Below are 22749 nucleotides of genomic sequence, written 5' to 3'. Positions count from 1 at the left end.
TGTTCTCTTTCCCCATGGGAAACAACCTTTAAAACGCAGTCATCATATCGCACTACCTTTACATAGCAGTCATTACATCGCAACATCCTTTACATCGAATGTCATTACAACGCAGCCATTACATTGCATGTCACTACAACGCATGTCATTACAATGCATATCACTACAACGTAAGTATTACATCGCAAGTCATTAGAACGCATACCATTATAACGCATAGTACCCTTACACTATCTGACACTTACCCTACCGTTGCTCTCACTGGAGTTAGAATAGTAATTTGTACCCCTACACTATCCAACACTTACCCTACTGTTGCACTGACTGGAGTTAGACTAGCAATTTGTACCCCTACACTATTCAACACTTACCCTACAGTTGCACTTACTGGAGTTAGAATAGTAATTATTATCCCTATACTATCCAACACTTACCTTAAATGCAATGCAATGGTATGCATTGTAATGGTATGTGGTGTAAAGGTATAATGCGATGTAATGGAATGCGTTCTAAAGGTAATTTCTGAAAATGCGATGTAATGGCATGCTATGTAAAAGAATGCGTTGTAAAGGATGTTTCAATGTAAAAACTGCGTTATAAAGGCATGCATATTAAATGTATGCGTTGTAACGTCATACATTCCTGTCCCACAGAAAGAACTGGGCTATAAATGTGCACTTGGGCATGTGTGAGAGTTGCACAAGGTACTTTTATCTTAGTGTTATATACAGAATACAGAGTTCCATCTTGGAGGAAATTTTGCTGCTTGAAGCAATGTAATGAATGTGCCATTTATATGGCTGAATGGCCGGATTATGACCATTGCCCATCACCATCTCAGTATATTCTGATCTAATATAGTGATGTGTAGGCCTGCATAGTATGAATAAGTTATAAAGTATAATTCGGGCCCCACTCATAAGGCTGGTAATTTGCTCGACCCAATTTTCTCCAATCTAGAAGCAGTAATGTGTAAGTCTCCCTTACCTGTCCCGTGGTCTGACCACTTTATTGTAGAATTCCCCATTACGACTGACCAATATTTCAACTCCCTTGCAATGGCTTCTAAACCTAGAGTGACCCGCAATTGGAAGAATCTTGATTCCAAAAAATTTAATTCCGTTTTGTTAAACTCTATGGCTCTTACTGAGGTTTGTAGCCTTGATCAAGTGGACGTTATTCACCACTGGTTTACTTCTGCTGTTAATACTTGTCTTCCACTTCGAAAGCAGACATTTAATGTACATCACCCCCCTGCACCATGGTTCAATGACCTTCTAAAAAAGGAAAAAAACAGCTGTAAACACCTCGAACGGAAGTGGCGCTCTGACTACGACCCTCACATTAAATTGCAATATAAAGCTGCTTTAACAAAATATCATTCCCTTTGCAAGATAGACAGAACTAAATATGTTAACTCATCTATTCTAAATGCGCAAAATCGTCCCAAAGCCTTGTTTAAGGTTGTGCAAGAACTCTCTGGTACCACTTGTGAACCTAAGGCCCCTTGTTTGGATGAAGCACAATGTGACTCCTTAGCAGACTTTTTGGTTTCTAGAATTGAGAATATATATGCTGACTTTGGTCCCTCTAATGCCCCCCCATTTCCACCTCAGCTTATCATATCTACCACTCCATGCAATCATCAGTCGGCAGAATCGGATATTACTGCCTGGGACCCTTTGACCCTTCCTACATTACACAACATAGTTAGAAGTATTAAATCCGGTTCCCCTTTGGATCCCATCCCTCCCCAAATTCTGCTAACCCTAGACTCCTCCTTTCTTAAGCTCATCTTGGAGTTATTGAATACGTCACTCAGGGAGGCCAAGGTCTCCAATTCTTGGAAACACGCAATGGTTATACCGTTGCTGAAAAAGGCCAATGCAGATCCAAATAACCCCGCCAATTTCCGTCCAATTTTGCTTCTTCCAGTCTATTCTAAGATTCTGGAAAAGCATGTAAATAAACAACTCACCATCTACATTGAATCTCGTAATATTTTACATCATTCACAATCTGGCTTTCGCTCTGGTTTTTCTACAGAATCCACACTTTTAGGAGTCTCTGAAACCATACATCATCTGGTGGGCAGAGGGGAGACCGTGGCACTTATTCTACTAGATTTAAGTGCCGCATTCGATACGGTCTCCCACCCCACTCTGGTTAACATCCTCAAGACTTTTGGCATCACTCATTCTGCCCTTGGATGGCTTACCAGCTTTTTGTCTGATCGGACGTTTCAAGTCTTCTCGGCTACTTCTGCGTCCAAAATCCACAATTCAGCATACAGTGTTCCCCAAGGTTCCATCTTGAGCCCCCTTCTCTTCAATTTGTATGCCAGACCCTTGGCTACTATTGCGGAGCAAGCGGGGCTCTCCATATATTCATATGCAGATGACACACAGATCATCTTTTCACTCTCCACCAGCCATCACTCCACTACATCCTCCCTCTGCTATGGTCTCAACAACATTGCCTCCTGGATGCATGAGAAAAAGTTAAAATTGAACGGATGGAAAACAGACTTCTTCTGTTTGGCAACAACACCGCCTTATGGGGACCCTCTCATTGGCCTGCTCAAATGGGCACCCCTCATAACCCATCTAAAACAGCTCGCAACTTGGGCATCATTTTTGATGACCAGTTGTCCATGAGGCAACATGTTGTTAGAGTCTCTTCCACTTGCACAACTATTCTCAAATGGTAAATCACATGGATGCTTCCTTTGGACACCCAGAAAACCGTAGTCCAGGCGCTAATAACATCTCGCCTGGACTATGGGAATGTTCTTTTTCTGGGGGCGGGCAAAGAGGTAATCCATAAATTGCAGACGGTTCAGAACATGGCAGTCCGTCTGCTATGTAAACTACCCTACAAGTCTTCTACCTCCCCTTCCCGCCGTAGCCTTCATTGGCTTTGCATTGATAGTCGCTGTAAATTTAAGGCACTCTGTTTTATACACAGAATTAATACTGGCAAGGCCCCTCAATATCTGACATCTTTAATTCATTTGTACTCTCCCTCCCGCACTCTTCGTTCGTCCAATCAACACAATCTCCAGATTCCCAGGATTAGGAGAGCCAGAATGGGTGGTCGCTCTTTTGCTTTTCTGGCCCCATCCCTGTGGAACTCTCTCCCTCTACCCCTTCCGATTGAACCTAATTACCTAAAGTTCTGCAGGGATGTAAAAACTTGGTTATTCAATCAATAAACTATTTCGGCAGGCACACCTCCCTTGTTGGTTTAGCGCCGGGAAACCTCCGGGTAGCTGCGCGCTCTATCAAATTAAATATAATAATAATAATAAAAGTAGGGCTCGATTATGCCTTTTCTGTTTCCAACTTTATCTTGCTTCATGGCAGTGCTTGCCTATTGGCTTTGGCATACTCTTATGCCGTCTTGCATACCAATTTTGCTCATTTACGGGAATAGTGGCTTATGCTTAACCAACTCCATTTTCTAAGCTGTCGCCATCTTCTGAGTCTTTCTAGGTGAGCAGCCATGTGCTTTTCACTTGTTTTCTGCACTTCGTATGCTGGTAGAAACCGGTTCTTGTCGGAGGAATGAGCTAATTCTGCCCCGGAGTCATAACAGACGCTTGGCCAGCTCAAACTGTGGCCTTGGTACGGAGTGGCACAGAATCTGATGGTAAAAGAATGGGTCATAGAGGGCGCATCCATCACATCTAGAGGCAGTGGCTGCACTTGTACTGCTTTGACACCATAGGGAACCAAAGCAATAAGAGTGCCCGCAAACAACAGTGTTTTCTAGTTTCTAGAGTGAAAAGCAAATATTTCCGTTAGTTGTGGTTTATTAGTAATAAATTCAGTGGCGGAGACTCCATGAGGGCTGAGGAGCATCGCCCCTCCGCTGTGAGAGCAGGGACATCAAAAATAAAATGGTTGTAAAAGAAATGTATTACAATGTTATTTTTCATGCTGTCAGAGCCGGTCTGAGGGTGGGGCAGCAGGAAGGAACATTGTGCACTTCAGTCTAAAGTGCGTGTGCCACTTTGGCCGACTTTCTTGCGACGGCCAGCCTTACAGGCACACTTTAAACACTCGTACCCAAGCTGATTTAGAGAGCTCAGTGGAGGGCAAATACAGGCCCCCAGAGCCTGAAGGAGGGTCGAGCCAGCGACCTCCAGCCAAGCCTAGCACTTCTCTCATTATGCCTCAGCAGCAAGGCCAGCTCTTGGATGGTGCTATCGGTACGACCACACCGGGCGTTGACTTGGGGTAGAAGCGTCATTTTTGAAAATGTATACCAGGGTTCTCTAAACCGGTCCTGGAGGGCCGGATCCATGCCAGATTTTTTGGATATCCCCATTGAGATACATGTAGTAATTTTAAAAATCTGGCATGGATCCGGCCTTCCAGGACCGGTTTGGAGACCCCTGATGTATACTATCATTTTAAAAGCACCTGCTGCCGCCTTCCTGGCCTCCAGCAATTTTCAGACATCAATTATAATGTTAAGATAAATCCGGTGATTAATCTCTTCCTGGAAAGAGACTGGAGGTTTGTCAAGTGGACGTTTTCACTCATCCTAAGGTAATGCAGAGGGTTAAAATGCCTGCTGCTAAGAACGTGTACCATGCAGATAACTAAGTGCATATAATATAAATAGGTCAGTGAGTTACTGCTTCTGTTAGAGAGATCCTTTTGTTACTTGTCGTTTCTAAGTCAAAATCCTAATATAGAACATTGAGCTATTAACTGTCATCCTATAACTGCATGCAAACTGCAAGGTATATGTTAGAGATATATGTTTTTTTTGCCCAGTCTTTCATCATCCTAATCTTGTGAAAAGGATTAATTTGGGTAGAAAACAAATCTTATTAGGAAAGAGAACCCCTAACAATGATGTTACGTTTTTAATTCTGTATTTGTGCATTTCCAGAATAAGGGCCAAACTATATTGCCTACCAGTATCAATGACATGTCACTCCAACACTACACCTTGAAGTACTATCTGATGTAACATTTTCTTTACACTGATTTACACATATGATTGTCTCAGTGCAATGTGTGTGTGGTGTAAAGTTCTCTGCCACCTTACACTGGTATGAGTGCTGCTATAAAACTAAGTGGCACTGTTAAAGGGTGCTAGTGAGGGAATCCGTGGCAGAGGTGGTCAATTGGGGGGGGTCCAAACAGACAGTGTCGCACAAGGACCCACCAGTGCTAAAGCCGCCCCTGCCCAGCAGCATGAGAGAAGAGTCCGGATTGGTGGATGGGAGTTGCTGGCTGTGCATGTGCTGCCGAGATGAAAAGAGCTCCGAGCATGAGGCAGTTGGAAAGTAATTATTTTTTTATTTTTTTATTTTATTATGATTTAACTCAATGACAGCCACTCTAAGAAACTCTCAGTGCCTTCAGTCATATCTTCAGAGCTCTCAATTGTGGCCCGCTTTAAACACTGTTTAACATGGACCACCTTTGAGAGCTTTTGCTTTTAGCCTATGGGCACTACTAGTTTTTATTAGTGCCTCTCAGTGGGTTAAACATTTGACTGTCGCCTCACCTGCTTTATGTGACCCTGGCCGCCACTAGTTATAGTCAATTGATATGAAAACAACAAACCCTAAATATAAGAAACAGCATTGTCATGTATGCATAGTCTCCGCAACACCACTGAAAAGTAAAAGCCGTGCCGCTATTCATAGCTGAATCAGGTGGCACACTACACATGATAAATTTGAATTTCTAAAAGACTACATACATTTCTTTGGGTATGTTTCCTTCCGACCAAAGCATCAATGTAGAACCCAAAAATGTTGAAGCAATTTACAGCACACCTCCTCCTAATAATTTTAGCACAAATGCAAAGCCTCTTGGGAATGGCGAACTACTGTGGTCAATTCATGTCGAATTTAGCCACTTTGACAGAACCTCTTTGCACCTTCATCTGACGAGCTGGAGTGCCAGTCGTTCTCTGTACCTGGCACAAAACACCCCTGTGTGCCTCGGATAGTGCTACTCACAGGAGCATAAGTAATTATAACATTAATGATCTTTTATTGAGGTTCGAGGAGGGCTCAGTCCATGCACCCCAATAGGAGTTCTACATAGTTGGACGTACATATGTAAAACAAGAATGTGTGGCTGATGAGAGAGAAATACTCCTCATGGCTGATCCACAGTGTGAATGAAATTGCCTTGAGCAATGGTAGCGGAACGCTTATACAAATTGGCCAACTACTGCAATGGGCTGACCCTAAGTCCCTTTGAGTATATTTTTTGTTTTCTTTATCTTCTTGACTAAAGATCTGGCAATCCCAACCAGAAAAACAAATCAAGCAATGAAAGCATACTGTTTTCTAGTAAATAGGCAGCTCACAGAGATTTTAAGATTTCCTGAAAAATATGAGCAATTAATACTTTTACACCATTTATACTATGCTCAACTGGGTTGTCAAGTGAAGTGTTGTTACTTTTGCCATTAAATAAATACTTCAATATGTTTTTAATTGGTTCCTAAACACCTTCACAGGCATATCAACACTAGAGTGTTTGTTGAAAACGTCAATAATAATAATAATTTGTACTTGTGTTCATTACTTACCTTGGGTGTAGGTATTCCAACAACTTTGCAGGTGAATACAACAGACGTTCCTTCCAACGCTCGAAAATGTTTGAGCCGCTTATCAAAAATAGGTGCAATGCATTTTCCACTAGGAATTTCATCATGCTGAACTTCCTCATCCGATTCATCCACAGGTGAGCGTTCAAGACGAAACTCAATTTCATTCATCAGCCTCTGTTCAAAGCTAGAGATTTTATATTCCTGAAAAACAAAAATAAAGTAAACTTTTCATAAAACATATAAAGCTATCGCATTTTGTTCAAGTATAGAGCATTATACCACTAGTTTGACACTTAGCACAATAAATTAATTATTTAATCCATATACCGAAGATACGTTTGCAGATGTGTCATGTTACATTCCAGCATTGGCAGTTGACAATATTTATTTCCATTCATTAAAAAAATTCGGCAGTGCCGGTGGTTTCAGGCTATCGGCACTGGCACATTACCACAGGGCCAGGTCGATAGAATATTTCTTCCCTAGGCGGGCCCGTTAATTAATACAAATAAATGTACATGTCCTCCTTTGGCTGTCTGCCTGGTATGTATTTACAGGCCGGCCCGCCCATGTCCGGGCGTGATGAATGGGCCTCATCACCATCACAGTAGTGATATCAGCAGTGCACGCCTACCTTTCAACAAGGAACATCGCCATTTCCATAGGATAATTGTGGTTGAAGGCGGGCTCATGGCTGAGCTGGTTGAGGCAGGATGGGAAAGTGCGAGACAAACTTCCACAACATGGCAGAGCAAAGGAAAAGTGCGTAGTGTACTTGAACTGAAACCAGCTGAAGATAGCCATAGTTCTACTTTTGCTCATGGCCTGGGCCCCACTACTAACTGCAGCCACTGTTGGACCCCGGTATGCATGTGCTGCTCTACACTGCCACTGTCTAAACATTGCTAGCACCTTAATTGCTGTGCTGAGTGAGCCTAGTTGTGGCAGCATTATGGAGAAGAGGTGGACTGCAGGGACAGCAGGGCAAGCTGAAATCTAGATGCTCGACAGGACAAATTAATTAGACCACAAACCTGACCAACTTGAGGGTGACCTGCTGTGGCCACCATCGTCACCATACATGCCAACAGACCTGATTCACGCAGAAGACTCCCAATTTTTAAAGCCAAACATGCTCTCACGCTGAAAAGTGTCAACATTTTAAGGTTTTTGGGTGCCCTGTTAGAACAACTTTAAATTTAAGATCCAATTTCAGATTTTCCAAGACCTCTTCGGCCAGGTCACTGACAGCGCACAGGCACATTCGTTCAAATTTTTCATGTTGCCACATCTAATATTTAGGGATAGTGGCTTGTGTTTTTAATATTTAACACAGCAGCAGCTCACTATTATAACTGCAAATAATCTTTGTGACTCCCTCCCATTTCTCATATGTGAGGTCCTTTTTTGATCTAAAAGAGCAAGTTACTTACCTTCGGTAATGATATATCTGTAAGAAACATAGGTTAGTTATAGATTCCTTACCTTCGAATTACCCCCAGGCGTCAGACTGGATCTGGAAAGTTTTTCGTCAGGAGTACACCTGCACGTCGGTAGGTGGCGTTCATCGTCATGGTCGCCAGGATGACGTTGCAGTATCTACATAGACGCCGCCCTCGTGTGCTGATATCAGTTCTGTATACGGCTTTCCATGCCAGAAGCGCAGAGCCATGCAAGACACTGGCCACTGGTGCACAAAACTAGGGTTCTAAAAGGAATTCTTTAATACTAGAAGTTAGTTCGCAGAACGTGGACGATGGGTGGGGCATAAGGAATCTATAACCAGCCAATGGGTCTTACAGACATGATAGTTATAGATTTCATACCTTAGAAGAGATACCCCAGCAACACCAACCCCAGAGTTGGGTCTGCAAACCAAGTTCACACCAGAAAGTCCTGTAAACAGAACAGCCAAATAAACCATCGCTCCGGACTTGGCTGTCTAGGCAGTAGTGTTTGGTGAACGTGTGCAGCCATGCCCACACAGCTGCCTAGCAGATGTCGTTTAGGGAGACTTCTTGTCCCAAAGCAGTAGTAGCTGTCATCGCCCTGGTGGAATGGGCGCACAGCCCCACTGGAGGCTCCTTCTTTGCAAAAGAGTAGCAGGATTTGATGCACAGAACAACCCACATGGAGATGTTGTGTTTGTGTACAGCCAGACCTTTCTTAGCGCCCACATAACCAACAAAGAGCTGGTCGTCCACATGGAATTGTTTGGTGCGATCCAAGAAGAAGGAAAGCACATGTTTTGGATCTAGACGGTGGAGCCTCTCTTCCTCTTTTGAAGGATGCGAAGTCGGAAAGAAGGTGGGCAAAGTGATGGTTTGGCCATGTGGAAAGAAGTAACCACCTTGGGAAGAAAGGAAGGTCTAGTTCTCAGGACGACCTTCTCCAGATGGACAGCCAGAAAGGGAGGCTTGGAAGAAAGAGCTTGTAGCTCACTCACCCTGCATACAGAGATGATGGCCACCAGAAAGGCAGTTTTCAAAGTGAGAAGTCTGAGAGGATAGTTATGTAGCAGCTCAAAGGGAGCAGAAATGAGATAGGTAAGAACCAAGTTCAAGTCTCACGGAGACATTACGAAGGGAACAGAGGAAAAAGATGAGTAACGCCCTTAAGGAATCCATTTACAACAGGACACTTGAGAAGGCTGACCAGGAAGCCTAAGGAAGGCTGAAATGGCCGAGAGGTAGCCCTTCAGAGTGCCCAGAGCAGAGCCCCATTGTGCCAAAGAAAGGAGGAACAAGAGAACATCAGAAAGACGAGCGGAAAGAGGATTCTCTGCCTTTGCTGTGCACCATGTCACAAATTTGCTCCATCTGCAGGCATATACCGTCTTAGTGGAGGGACACCTGGCTGCCAAAATAACATCACAGACTTAGGGAGGCAGGTCAAATGACATAAACTGCTGCTGATCAATCTTCACGCCAGGAGGTGGCGGCGGGGAAGGTTCGGGTGGAGGACCGTCTCCTGCTGCTGCGACAGAAGATCCTGCCAAAGAGGCAGTCTGATCAGAGGATCGATGGCCATGTTGAGCAGCTTGGGATACCAGACTCTTCGTATCCAATCCGGTGCCACAACAATGACTTGAGCCCGGTCGCACTTGATCTTCTTCATTACTCTGGGCAGAAGTGGTAAAGGCATATAGAAGACCGCAACTCCACTTGCGACGAAAAGCGTCGCCTAGTGAGTGCTGCCTTGGAAATTCCAATACACAGAACTGCTGACATTGCATGTTCTGTTCGGTGGCTAATAGATCTAACCAAGGCTCTCCCCACTGCTGAAAGAGACCTTGCACCACCTCTGAGTGAAGACGCCATTTGTGATCCATCATGCACCTGCAGCTGAGTTTGCCTGCCCTGGCATTCCGAGCACCTGCCAGGTGTTGAACCACTAGGGATATGCCCTTATGTTCCAGCCATGTCCAGAGGAGGGCCTCCCAACATAGGGTCCACAACCCCACCTCGGCTAGTTTGTTGCAGTACCACATGGCGGTGGTGTTGTCCTTGAACATCGCCACTAATCTTCCACGGACAGAGAGAAGGAATGCCTTGAGTGCAAGACGAATCGCCCGAAGCGCCAGAAGGCTGATGTGGAGCCCAGACTCCACCAGAGACCAGAGGCCTCTGATCTCTGCCTCCCCCATGTGGCTGCCCCATCCCAGAAGTGATGAATTGGTCACCACTGTGAACTCTGGTTGAGGGAGGGAGAGGGATCTGCCGTCAACCCAATCTTGGTTCGTAAGCCACCACTGCAATTGGTGTGCAGTTCCGTCAGAGATCTGGTTGCAATTGAACAGAGTCCCCTGATGTTTTGCCCGCTGGAACTTCAGGTCCCACTGCTGAGCCCGCATATGCCATCTGGCATGGTCTACCAGCAGGATGCAGGAGGCCATCAGACCCAGCAGCCTGAGGGTCATCCTGACCAAAACCCAGGTTAGAGGCTGAAAGTTCAGAATCATAGCATGAATATTCCGGTCTCTCTGTTCGGGAGGATAAACCCGAAACTGAGTTGTGTCCAAAACCGCTCTGCTGAAGAGGAGCTTCTGAGAGGGGGTCAGGTGTGACTTCGGCACATTGATGGAGAACCCCAGCAAATGCAGGAGGTCGGCCGTAGTCTAGAGGTGGGAGACGACAGCCTGGGACGAGCCCGCCTTCAACAGCCAGTCGTCGAGATAGGGGAAGACTGGAACCCCTGATCTGCACAGATGAGCTGCGACCACCGCCATCACTTTCATGAACACCTGGGGGGCGATGGTAAGGCTAAAGGGGAGCAGAGTAAACTGAAAGTGCTTGTGGCCTACCATGAACCGCAGGTAACGCCGGTGGGCTGTCAGGATTGGGATGTGAAAGTAAGCGTCCTGCAAGTCCAATGCTACAATCCAGTCTCCAGGGTCGAGGGCAGACCAGATCTGAGCGAGCGTCAACATTTTGAACTTCTCCTTCCACAGGAAGCAGTTGATGTTCCTGAGATCAAAGATAGGACTCAGGCCTTGGTCCTTCTTGGGCACCAGAAAGTAGTGGGAATAGCAACCATGACCTACTTCTGGGGCAGGAATGTGCTCGATGGCTGTCTTGGCCAAGAGTGCCAAAACTTCTTGTAGGAGAAGGGCCAGACGATCCTCTGACATGCAATGGTATTGAGGTGGCATGGATGGAGGGGTAGTCTCTAAGGGGAGGGAGTAGCGCCTTCAGACTACTTGCAAAACCCACCTGTCCGACGTTATGGTGAGCAACTGGGGGAGGTTATGGCGATTTCTGCAGCCCACTGGCATTTGGTGTCCCTGAAAGGTCAGACTAGGAAGGTTTGGAGGCTGCTGCAGAGGGGGCTGTGGTGGACTGGCCTGACCACTGGTCCCCATAACCACGGTTCTGGTTCCCAAGTCCCCGGTCGTGCAGAGGCTGCACAGCTTGCGCCAGCCTGTGGCCCTGGGTGGGACATGGCAGGGCACCCCTTCTGTAGTTACAGAAGGAGCAAAAGGCAGACTGCGCAGGGCGGGTGGTGGAGATGCCCAAGGACCTGGCCGTGGCCCAATAGTCCTTAAAGTGCTCCAACACATTGTCTGCCTTGTCGCCAAAAAGGCGACAGCCATCAAAATGCATTTCCATAAGATGGATTGGGCATCCCCGTAAAAACCAGTCGACCGCAGCTAGGTGTAGCGTTGAAGTGTTACTGACATAGAAATTGTCCTGCCTAGTGCGTCAGTGGTATCTAGCCCACAGCAGGTGGTAAACTTCACTTTGCTCTCCCCTCGGCAACTATACAGCAGAGCATGGTCCGGGCCTCCTCTGGGCCCTGGGGCAGCACTTGCCCTACTGTATCCTACACAGAGTGGGTGTAACGGCCAAACAGACATGCAGTGTTTACTGACCACAGTCCCAAGCTGGCAGAAGAAAACATTTTCTTCCCAAGGTAGTCCAGCTTTTTGGATTCCCTATTGGGTGGTGTGTTAGGGAATGCGCCTTTGGGAGTAGAGGGTTGGACCACCAAGCTCTCAGAGGTGGGGTTTTGAGAGAGAAAGTGGGGTCGCCGGGGTCGGGCAGTGGCGTCAGGCAATTATCCTGTCCACAGGAGCCCCTATGTGGGGCCTGGACTAGGTGCCCAAAAGGATGTCCGTGAGGGCTTCATTAAATGGCAGCAGGGGTTCCAAAGAGCTTACTGCTGGTTAAAGGACCTCTGTCAGAAGGTTAGGCCTGACTGCCACCATAGGTAGCTCGAGGTGGAGAGCCTCAGCCACCCTATAGAACACCCCTGCGTATGATGCTCCATCCTCCGTAACCACGGTAGGTGGAGACAACATGCCAAGGTCTGTTGAGGTATACAGACCACTGGCTTCCCCCAGTTCCTCTCTCCAGTCCTGCTCATAAGTCATCTGGTTGGTTAAAGGGTCCCCAGACCCCTCCCAGTCCTCCTCACTCATCTCTGGCTGCCAATCTGGTCTTAAAGAGCTAGGGTATAACAAGGGCACAAAAGTTCGCGTCAGCGTCGGATCCGGCGCGGTCTACCTTGAGGTGGAGGCCGGGATCAACATCGGCTGGGAACACAGCCCACACTGGTTGCAAACGTGGTGCCAGTGGAATTGGCACCAGATGAGGCATAACAAGGTTGACCAGTGCCGATCCAGATCCAGGCTTGGATTCAAGGGGGCCCTGCAGGATCGAGGCCGAAGCCGCCGGCACCAAAGACCCAGGGCCCCCAGCCTAGTCTGCGGGGCCCAAAAGAACGCTGGCTGGGTCAGGCTGCTTGAAGATGGCATGCATTGCTTTGTAGAAACTCCAAAGCTGGGCAGGGGGTTGCACCGGGTCCCAGAAAAGGAGGGAAACCCGAAGTCAATCCAGCGAGCTACACACACGGAGCCGCATGAGGGGCACCACCCGCATTCCTCATTGCATCTGCCATCGGACAGGGAGAAGTGAGAGAGGGGCGCTGCTTCTTCGACTTCTTCTTGTGCTTGCCTTACCTGACCCCGAGTGTGAAGACTTAGACGAAGAATGGTGTTGGCTCCGCGTCCGGTCCCTCGACCTCCTCTGCGACCGGGATCCCGAGCAACACGGAGCCGACCGCCGGGCCTCGAGTAGCTTTTAGGACCGCTCCACAAAGACTTCGGGGCCATGGCCTGGCAGTCGGAGCAGGACTTGGGGTTGTGGTCGCGCTCCAGGCAATAGAGGCACTCGAAGTGCGGGTCCGTCACCGACATCAGTCGGTTACAGGAATGGCAGGCCTTGAATTGGGGCATCTCTCGTGCACCAGGAGTCAATGGATTTAAAAAACAAATTTAACGAAAGTCGAGAACAAAGTCAGTCAAAAAGTGACTAGAGGTACCGTTCTCTCCGGATCTGCACTTCCTGGTGCGGAAAAAGAAAGAACTGACATTAGTATGCTAGGGCAGCATCTATGTAGCTACCGCAACGTCATCCCGGCGGCCACGATGCTGATGACAAATGCGGAGTCGACCGACGCCACCTTCCAACGTGCAGGGGTACTGCTGACGAAAAACTTTTCGGATCCAGTCTGACGCCTGGTGGTAGTTCTAAGGTAAGCAATCTATAACTAAATGTTTCTTTCAGATTAAACTTTTTTATGGATGTTGCATGAAAACATAAACACAAAATTTCTCTTCAAAATGTCCCTAATAGACTCTTGCACATCAGCCAAAAGTAGGGAGGATTGCAAGGGTATTACTTATCAACATTTATTAGAAGAAATACCAGAAAGAAATAGCAGATATTTGAATGAGAATGGCATTTCGTATCATTAAGTTGCTTTTGACTTTCCCAAAGTGAAAAGACAGGCTGATGAGGTTAGAGAACCATGGGTTCAGAAGAGATTTTGAAAAGGGTACCCTGCTCATCATTCAAAATCTACTGGATGTGCTACTTGATTTTAATGTTAATGTCAATGGGCTGAAGAAGGTTAGCTAATGGCATGACACTAACTCTAAACATGAATTCCACATACTTGCTGCATTAGTTTTTTTAAATTTAAAAAATGTATGTGAGCAAAAATGGGTAGATTTTCAAAAAAATCTAACTTCCACTAATCTTAAGTCATGGCAATGGTGCATGAGGTACTTTTTCCGCTAAAATTATGCATGGATATGTTTTTTATTTATTTAAGCCACATATCCATACAAAAAATCTGAGCTTTAACAAGTAGCGATCATGTGTCCTAGTGACTGCAGCTGTCGACCATGAAACACAGGGAACCAGGTTTGAAAAACTGGGCTCAGCACCCTATGAATCCGAAAAATCTCCTTTTGCCTGAAACAAAGTATGAAGGAGTTTGCAACTGTTGTAAGACCCTTCTCTGCCCTGACGTGTTCGCTCCAGGTAAAACTGCCAAAAATAAAATTTGGATTCTGCCTGCCATCCTTGCTTAATCTCATACAAGTTGAATTAAGGAAAAAACATTATGATTTGATGTGAGAAAGAGATACCCATCTAATCCTTTTCGCTGAAGTACACAGTGTGGAACTGAAAAACCTGGTGTTCATCCCAGCTCGCCTGCTTGCTCAAATCATATTATCATAGGCAAATGATGTACTTCACCAAGCTACCTTTTTGTTCATTATCACATAGGCGAGAACCTTCAAATACATGAGCTTAGGATGAATGCTACACAAACACCTCTCTTGTCTTTAATTTAAACCTGCAAAATTCAGTCTATAATAAAAATCTAGGTCAAATGGAGAGTCATTACCACAGGGGCAGGGATTTTTCTCATTTCAGTTTTTTAAAGCACTCACTTTTAATAAGTATTTTTCAAATAATCTGATATACTAAGTAATGTAAAACGAAAAAGAAAATTAAAAAATACTTTTTTAAAAATTTTGAACACCCATTATCCTATCCTGATACGTTTGTGTATGATTTACATTCAAAAACATTTCAAGGCTTGGATCGTTCAGGGGCACTTGGAGCCGGAGCTAACACTTGGCTCGAGTCTGGCATGACTCTCTGTGTTAATCTGTTAGTGTGCCCACCTCTTGCTTGCAAGGACTCAAGTACTTGAGCATTCTCCAGGACCAGACATCTTTGAACCTTCCATAGTCAAGTGAAGCATCAGTGCAGTAACAGCAGTGTGGAGAAAGGTTTCACAGGTGAGACAATCAAAGACTGACTAAGTTCTAACTCAGCACCTGCCTAACTATCCTGTCCAGAAAGCCCAAGGTAAGCAGATGGTATTTCAGTAGAAGTCAAAAAGCCAGGAGTGTCTGTGTCTGATAGTGTCAGATGTCATGGGAGCGGACCACTTGCCAGTAATAAATAAAACCCTCAAGAATCCCAGATCCATACAGTTTAGATTTGCTTTGCATTATGAATTTTATAACATTGTTGAATTGTATTACGAAATCAACACGACAAGTAATAAATGGTAAAGAAAATGGACCAGATGATATCCTGATGCCTGTACCTGGGAAACATAAGAGCATTGCATCAAAAAGTTGGAACACCTCTCCTCATCATGACATGACATTTAATGAAAAGTTCGAGTTAAGCAGTGAGTTAAGCACTATAAAGTTGGAAATCCCTTGTTATAACATTGTAAAAGATGTGCTAACATACAACTGGAACTTGGAATATGCTGCAGTTTGTGTTTAGTTGTGGGTAAGTGGTGCTTGTATAGGGAGTCGGTGACCCTGGGGCACGTTCACAAGCTGATATGTCATGTACCTAGTATTGACAGTGATGTTTAAGTGTAGAGAGTGCCACCTTTCTCCCTATGATGTGGCCCAGACAAACTTAACAACAAAAACACAGTCCCCAGCACACACTAGATTTACAGTCCACATGTGTGTAAAACCAAAGTAGACAATCAATTAATCTTCTTTTATTTTTATTTTCTTTATTTCTTTTTCGTTGTATTGAATTCTTAGCCAACACGTGTTCCGTCGCCTGGTGGGCACACTGTCCCGCAACTTCTTCAAGGCTCAATCTTCTATTCGTCACGCTTATCTTTTGGTGATAATTCCACCCAAAACGATAATCAAATTAGAATGTTTCCATGTATTATAGGGTACTCATCAATATGGTTTCAGCTGGTCAGCAATAAATATAAAACTACAAGTATAGGAATAATGCACACAAGTCTTCAGGACCTGTCCCGAAACAGCTGTATAAGCACCCTGTGAATGTCGCCAAGACCTCTCTGCAAAATAATCTGTGACCCAGCACTGTCCGCTGCACGGGGACGACTATCTGTCCCATTCTGGGACAGGGAAGCCGTCCATCACTCTATCTTCCTCTCTGTGTTCCAGAGTAGGAGTAAAGACGCTCCCCTGAAAAGTTTGAGTTAAGAAGTGAGGGTGAGCATTATAAAATCGATAATCCGTTGTTACAACATTGTAAAAGTTGTGCTAACATACAAGCTGGGACTTGAAATATGCTGGAGTTTGTGGTACATATTGGCATTTGTAAGAAAGATATTCAGACTGCGCTCAGTAGCTCCTTGAGGCAGACATGACTTCTTCTTTAGATATCCCAGGATGACAAGGCCAGAAGCAGGGGGGCACGGCGCGTGTCCTAGCATGAGAGTCAGGTCCAGGCTGAGTCCCAGTTTCTCCCCATCAGTGCCTGCTTTCTCTGCTTTCTCTGCTTTCCACAATCTGGTCACTCTTTCCTCAGCAGTGTTTGGTCTCTCTCCATTCCCTTCCTGCCGGGCTTTCTTTCCTCTGAAGTCATTACTCTCCCTCTCTCTCCATCCCTCTTGCCTACAAACTTCCTGCTCTCATCCCTTTGTCTCCCTTAGGCCCTTCTCACCTCCACAGTGTCTGCTCTCTTACTCTCCTGCCTATGACTGCTCTGTTCTCAGTATTTCCTTCTCCTAATCCCTCCCTCTCCTTGGGCACTCTCTTTTCAACATTGCCTTCTTTATCTCCTGCCCCTCCTGCTCGTTGCTCTTTTCTCAGACGTTCTGGTTTGTTTTTGCTTGTTCAGATATCTATATTGCATTTTACACAAGAGATACAGTAGTAATACATTAACAATGAGCCAATACAAAAAGAGATCTAAATATCTTAGTTCAGAAAAGTTTGAGAGTAAAAAGAATTTGTAAGAAAATTCATTAGACTGGGATAAAAAGGGTGGGAAACATATAATTTTTTTAAATAGGTATTATTGCATATGATAAATGTTATACAGTTCATAAATTACTAATATAACTCCCAGAAAAATAAAACAAGCAAAACAACTGCATATATCAAGATAAAGATAAAAGAGCCAGCATATATTTTGTGTATTGTTTAATAGATAAAAACAGTCAGCCAAAGAAAAGTGAAACAGAAGAAAAAAGAAAAGATTGAGTAAAAAGATTGAAAAATGAAAGAAAGGAATCAAAGAGATGAGAGGGGGCATCAGCTCCAATGGGAGAAAATAAAGTAAGAAAGGACATCCTCCCACTTCTGCCTAAGGAGACTCGCTCACTTGTGTACAGAGTGTAATTCTTAACAGACTGGACTACTGTAGCGCTCTGTATTTGGGAGCACCGCAGTACATCATACTGAGATTACAGAGAGTCCAGTTTATGGCAGCAACCGGTGCCCTGAAAGATCTACATTGATTGCCTATTAAAGAGAGAATCTGTTTTAAATCCCTATGTATTGTGTACAAAGTGGCACATGGCTTGGGGCCTATTCCACTACGGGAGTGATTCACCTGGTACAATCCGAAAAGGCAGCTCCGCTCTTCCTATGTAAACATGGTAAAGACTACTGGTTTCAAGAGAATTAGGATGGGGGGCAGAGCCTTTGGCGTGGCCGCCGCACGACTCTGGAATGACCTTCCCCAGACCATTAGACAGGCTAACTCGTTAACCTGTTTCAGAAAGCTCGTGAAAACCTGGCTATTCCCTAGGGGGGATATTTAGACCTTTTGCTGCCAATGTAGATCTGTTCAAGTGTTGTACTATCTGAAGTTCAAACGCCAGGATACCAGTAGGGTAACAGTTTTGCGCTATATAAATATCTGATACAATACAATACATCAAAAGCATATTGAGCTATCAATCCCTGAGTAGACAAATCTATATAATTATCCAAAGACCGTCAAACCGTACTGGGGATGAAAGGTTAGTAATCTTTTTTCTCGACAAAAGTATAAGCTCTACGTAGCTATGAGACCCATGCCCACCAAGTATGGTAAGATAAAGAATAAAACGATTTCCATTCTGTTAAAATGATTTTACCAGCTATAGATAAAAGTGGATCTAATAATTCCAGGTCTGAATTGTCTAGGGGTAAAGGCATAACTGCAGTATATGGACCTAATAAAATCATAGGTAAAAAAAGTTCTATCTGTGTATTGAAAATCAATGATAAATGCTTCTGTATTGAGCCCCAGAAGGAATTTCATAACATACCTTCAAAGAACATATGTGAATGAGTACCTGGAGCAAGATTACAATTCCAACATAGATCCCCATCACAAAGTTTCAGTTTATATAAACGAGCAGGGGTCCAATGTAGAAGATTTAATGTGAAAAATTTAGATAGGATAAGCAAGGGAGCAGATTTATTGCATTGGGATAATTTCGCAATCAGATACCAAGGGGTCGATTCCGAATCTGGAAAAAAAGCGTCCGTCCGAAATCGTATCCGGAGCCCTATTCGTACGAATCGTACACGTCCGTCCGAATCGAGTAGTACGATTCGTACAGACAGTTTCCGTCCGAATCGTCGTGACCCATACAAAATGCACCGGAGATTCCGTACGACTCGTACCTTCACAGTGGACCGTGCGATTCATACAAATGCTGTACGACCTGACGAGTACGATCCGGACCGTGGAATGGAGAAGCAATTTGTACGGTACACGTCAGGTAAGTGCGATTCGTATGGAAGGTCACAAATTTACACACACACCGTATGGTGCATACACCCCATGATCTCAGGGGTACGGTGCGTACCCCTACGATCATGGGGTGTACGCACCGTACCCCATGATCACAGGGTGTACACACCATACACCCTGCGATCATGGGGTACGGTGTGTACACCCCATGATCGCAGGGGTACGCACCGTACCTCTGCGATCATGGGGTGTACGCACCATACCCGGGGGAGGGGTGTCCGTTCTGTGCCTGTTTCGAGGCGTACTCTGCTTTTCCGACAGTTTTCAGCTCCCGTTGGAAAAGAGTCGTACGGAGGGTCAGCGGGACAAATCGTACTTGCTTGGTCGGGAAAACCTGCTTCGAACCGTACAAACGTCGCTTGCTGCGTGTTCCGGCGGCGATTCGTACGGGATTTCGAGTTGTACGGTTCCTGGTACAATTCATATGGGGAGCTGCATTGGGTGAGAATCCTACTATGTCGTACGTACGGGGACGTTGCAGGGTACGATTCGTATGGGAAAAAGACTCCGTACGGCTATTCGGAGTGCTTTTTACCGAATCGGAATTGGCCCCCAAGTATGTTGGGAAATGTGCTTAAAAGTGTCATCTGCAAAATGGTGAGCCCATTTACCATAAGTAATCGTAGATTGTGAGGGGAGTGGCACAGATAAGAATTTATAAATCTTAGACGCAGTATGACCGGAATATAACTGTATATAAAGGAGTGGAACATTACCTGAGTCTGTAGACAGGGATATTTGAGCAATTTTAACCTTTATCTTTAAGAATGAATAAAAGTCCATGTTACTAAGATGATATTTTTCGGCTAGGAAAGAAAAGGGAAGAGGATCATGGTTAGAATCGTACAGATCCTTCACTAATCTAATTAGTTTCCGTCCGAATCGTCGCAACCCATGCAAAATGCACCGGAGATTCCGTACGACTCACAGTGGACCGTACGATTCATACAAATGCTGTACGAACCGACGAGTACGATCCAGACCGTGGAATGGAGACGCGATTCGTATGGTACACGTTAGGTAAGTGCGATTCGTATGGAGGGTCACACATTTACACACACCGTACAGTGCATACTCGCCATGATCTCAGGGGTACGGTGCGTACCCCTGCGATCATGGGGTGTTCGCACCGTACCCCATAATCACAGGGTGTACGCACCATACACCTTGCGATCATGGGGTACTGTGCGTACACCCCATGTTCGCAGGGGTACGCACCGTACCCCTGCGATCATGGGGTGTACGCACCGTACCCGGAGTGTGTACCCCTGCGATCATGGAGTGTACGCACCGTACCCAATGATCGCAGGGTGTACGCACCTTACACCCTGCAATCATGGGGTACGGTGCGTACACCCCATGATCGCAGGGGTATGCACCGTACCACTGCGATCATGGGGTGTACGCACCATACCCGGTTGGGGGGTCCGTTCTGTACCTGTTTCGAGGCGTACTCTGCTTTTCCTACAGTTTTCAGCTCCCGTTGGAAAAGAGTCATACGGAGGGTCAGCGGGACAAATCGTACTTGCTTGGTCAGGAAAACCTGCTTCGAACCGTACAAACGTCGCTTGCTGCGTGTTCCGGCGGCGATTCGTACAGGAATTCGAGTTGTACGGTTCCTGGTACGATTCATATGGGGAGCTGTATTGGGTGAGAATCCTGCTACGTCGTACGTACATGGACGTTGCAGGGTACAATTCGAACGGGAAAAAGACTCCATACGGCTATTCAGAGTGCTTTTTACCAAACAGGAATCAGCCCCCAAGTATCTTGGGAAATGTGCTTAAAAGTGTCATCTGCAAAATGGTGAGTCCATTTACCTTAAGTAATCGTAGATTGTGAGGGGAGTGGCACAGATAAGAATTTATAAATCTTAGACGCAGTATGACCGGAATATAACTGTATAGAAAGGAGTCTGTAGACAGGGATATTTGAGCAATTTTAACCTTTATCTTTAAGAAAGAATAAAAGTCCATGTTATTAAGATGATATTTTTCGGCTAGGAAAGAAAAGGGAAGAGGATCATGGTTAGAATCGTACAGATCCTTCACTAATCTAATACCCTTGGAAGCCCACAAAGAAGGTATGTTTGGATTAATATCAGTAGAAAGTTTAGGATTATGTCACAAAGAAGGCCATCTTGACTAATTTAAAGGTTTAGATATTTTCTTATCAAAATGTTTTAATGCATTGATCGTGTCTAAGATAATACATTGAGAATGGTCTAAATTAAGGCTAGATGCTGCAAGAAGAGAGGGGGTGGACAAAGGATTGCCAAGTTCCCTTTCAATATGAATCCAAAGGGGTAAAAGATGCAAATCCGGTAATAACCATAGGGCCCCCCTGAGATGCAAGAAAGGAGATCTGATATAAATTCCAATCTGGGAGATTACAGTCCCCCAGCTCAGAAGGGTTACTGAGGTATTTGAAAGCAATTCTAGCTCTTTTATCACTCCATAACATTTTTGAAGAGATTGAGTCTAGCTCATGAAAGAAGGCAGAAGAAAGCTTAATAGGTAACAAGGAGGATAATTAATAATCCATGTAATCATCATTTTGAGAGTTTGCAATCGTCCCCACCAAGAGATATATTTAGGAGACAAGGAAGATAAAATATCTTTGACTTTGATAAGATTTGAGATTCATTAAAGGAGATAGTATCCGATAAGTTCTTACAGAACCAAATACCTAAGTATTTAATACAAGTCGATTGCCATTTAAAACCAGAATCGCTCATGTGAGCAGTAAAACACAAAGCATTTAGAGGGAATATTTCTGTCTTATCTTTATTGAGAGTGTGATTAGAGACAGACGAAAAGTCACTTATGATGTTAGATATAATGGGGATTGCTGCTGCAATATCTTCTGATAAAATAAGGACGTCATCCACATTTGAGGCCATTTCAAGCATGCATAAACCAAATAGAAACCCCTTAATATCCTGATTCAAATTGAGTAGATGAAGAAGCGGATCTATGGAAAGGAGAAAAAGAAGGGGAGAAAGAGGGCACCTTTGTCTAGTGCCCTGATGAAGATCAAAAAAAGATGTAGCGCCATTAATTTTGGTTGTGCATAAAGAGACATGACCATGCTAATAAAAGAATCGCCGTGGTTATGAAATTCTAGTACTGCTTGTAAAAAAGGCCAAGAAACCTTATCAAAAGCCTTTTTAACGTCAAGGGCGATCACCGCCGCAAGCAAAACTGAACGTTTTGCTTTTTCCAGTATATGACAAAAGGTCCGAATGTTGTCTCTGGCAAGTCTCCCTTTTACAAAGCCTGTCTGGGACGCATGTATGATATTGGGAATGTGGCTTTCAAATTGTTTGGCTAGAATTTCGGCAAAGATTTTAGCTTCCATATTTAATAGTGAAATTGGATGATAATTTTTAGGATCAGCATGATCTTTACTATCTTTTGGTGTAACTACAATAGTAGCCTCAGGAGCTGAACCAGAAACCTTACCAGAAACAACATAATCATCAAAAACCCTCTTAAAATATTTAATCATTGAGGAAGTAAAAATTTTATAAAAAGCGATAGGAAAACCATCCGGTCCTGGGGCCTTACTAGAGCGTGTAGCCTTGATAGCCTGGATAATTGCCTCAGTATCAATTGGTTTCCCTAATTCAATCAGGTCAGTATGGGAAATAGTATTAGTAGGATTTGATTGAAAAAATTGTTGACATGTAGCCTTGGTAGATTGGGTTTTAGGAGTGTATAATCTTTCATAAAAAACACAATATGAGAGATACGAGTCGTATTAACATTTGTATTTTGATATTTTAACGTGGCAGCCATGAACATACCGG

General features: G+C 44.7%; 1 protein-coding gene across 1 annotated transcript in view; it reads right to left on the bottom strand.

Moving 5' to 3' along the window:
* MYPN (myopalladin) overlaps nucleotides 1–22749 on the bottom strand; it is a 2267856-nt gene that overhangs the window by 877893 nt on the left and 1367214 nt on the right. Inside the window, exon 13 of the mRNA XM_086922400.1 lies at nucleotides 6571–6792. Coding sequence (XP_086778526.1) covers nucleotides 6571–6792 — 222 coding nt within the window. The remainder of the gene's footprint in view (nucleotides 1–6570; nucleotides 6793–22749) is intronic.

Source organism: Lissotriton vulgaris, chromosome 5 (genome assembly GCF_964263255.1).
Source record: "Lissotriton vulgaris chromosome 5, aLisVul1.2, whole genome shotgun sequence".
NCBI lineage: Eukaryota > Metazoa > Chordata > Amphibia > Caudata > Salamandridae > Lissotriton > Lissotriton vulgaris.
The sequence above is the reverse complement of the archived record's forward strand: the minus strand, read 5'-3'. Positions and strand labels throughout refer to the sequence as shown.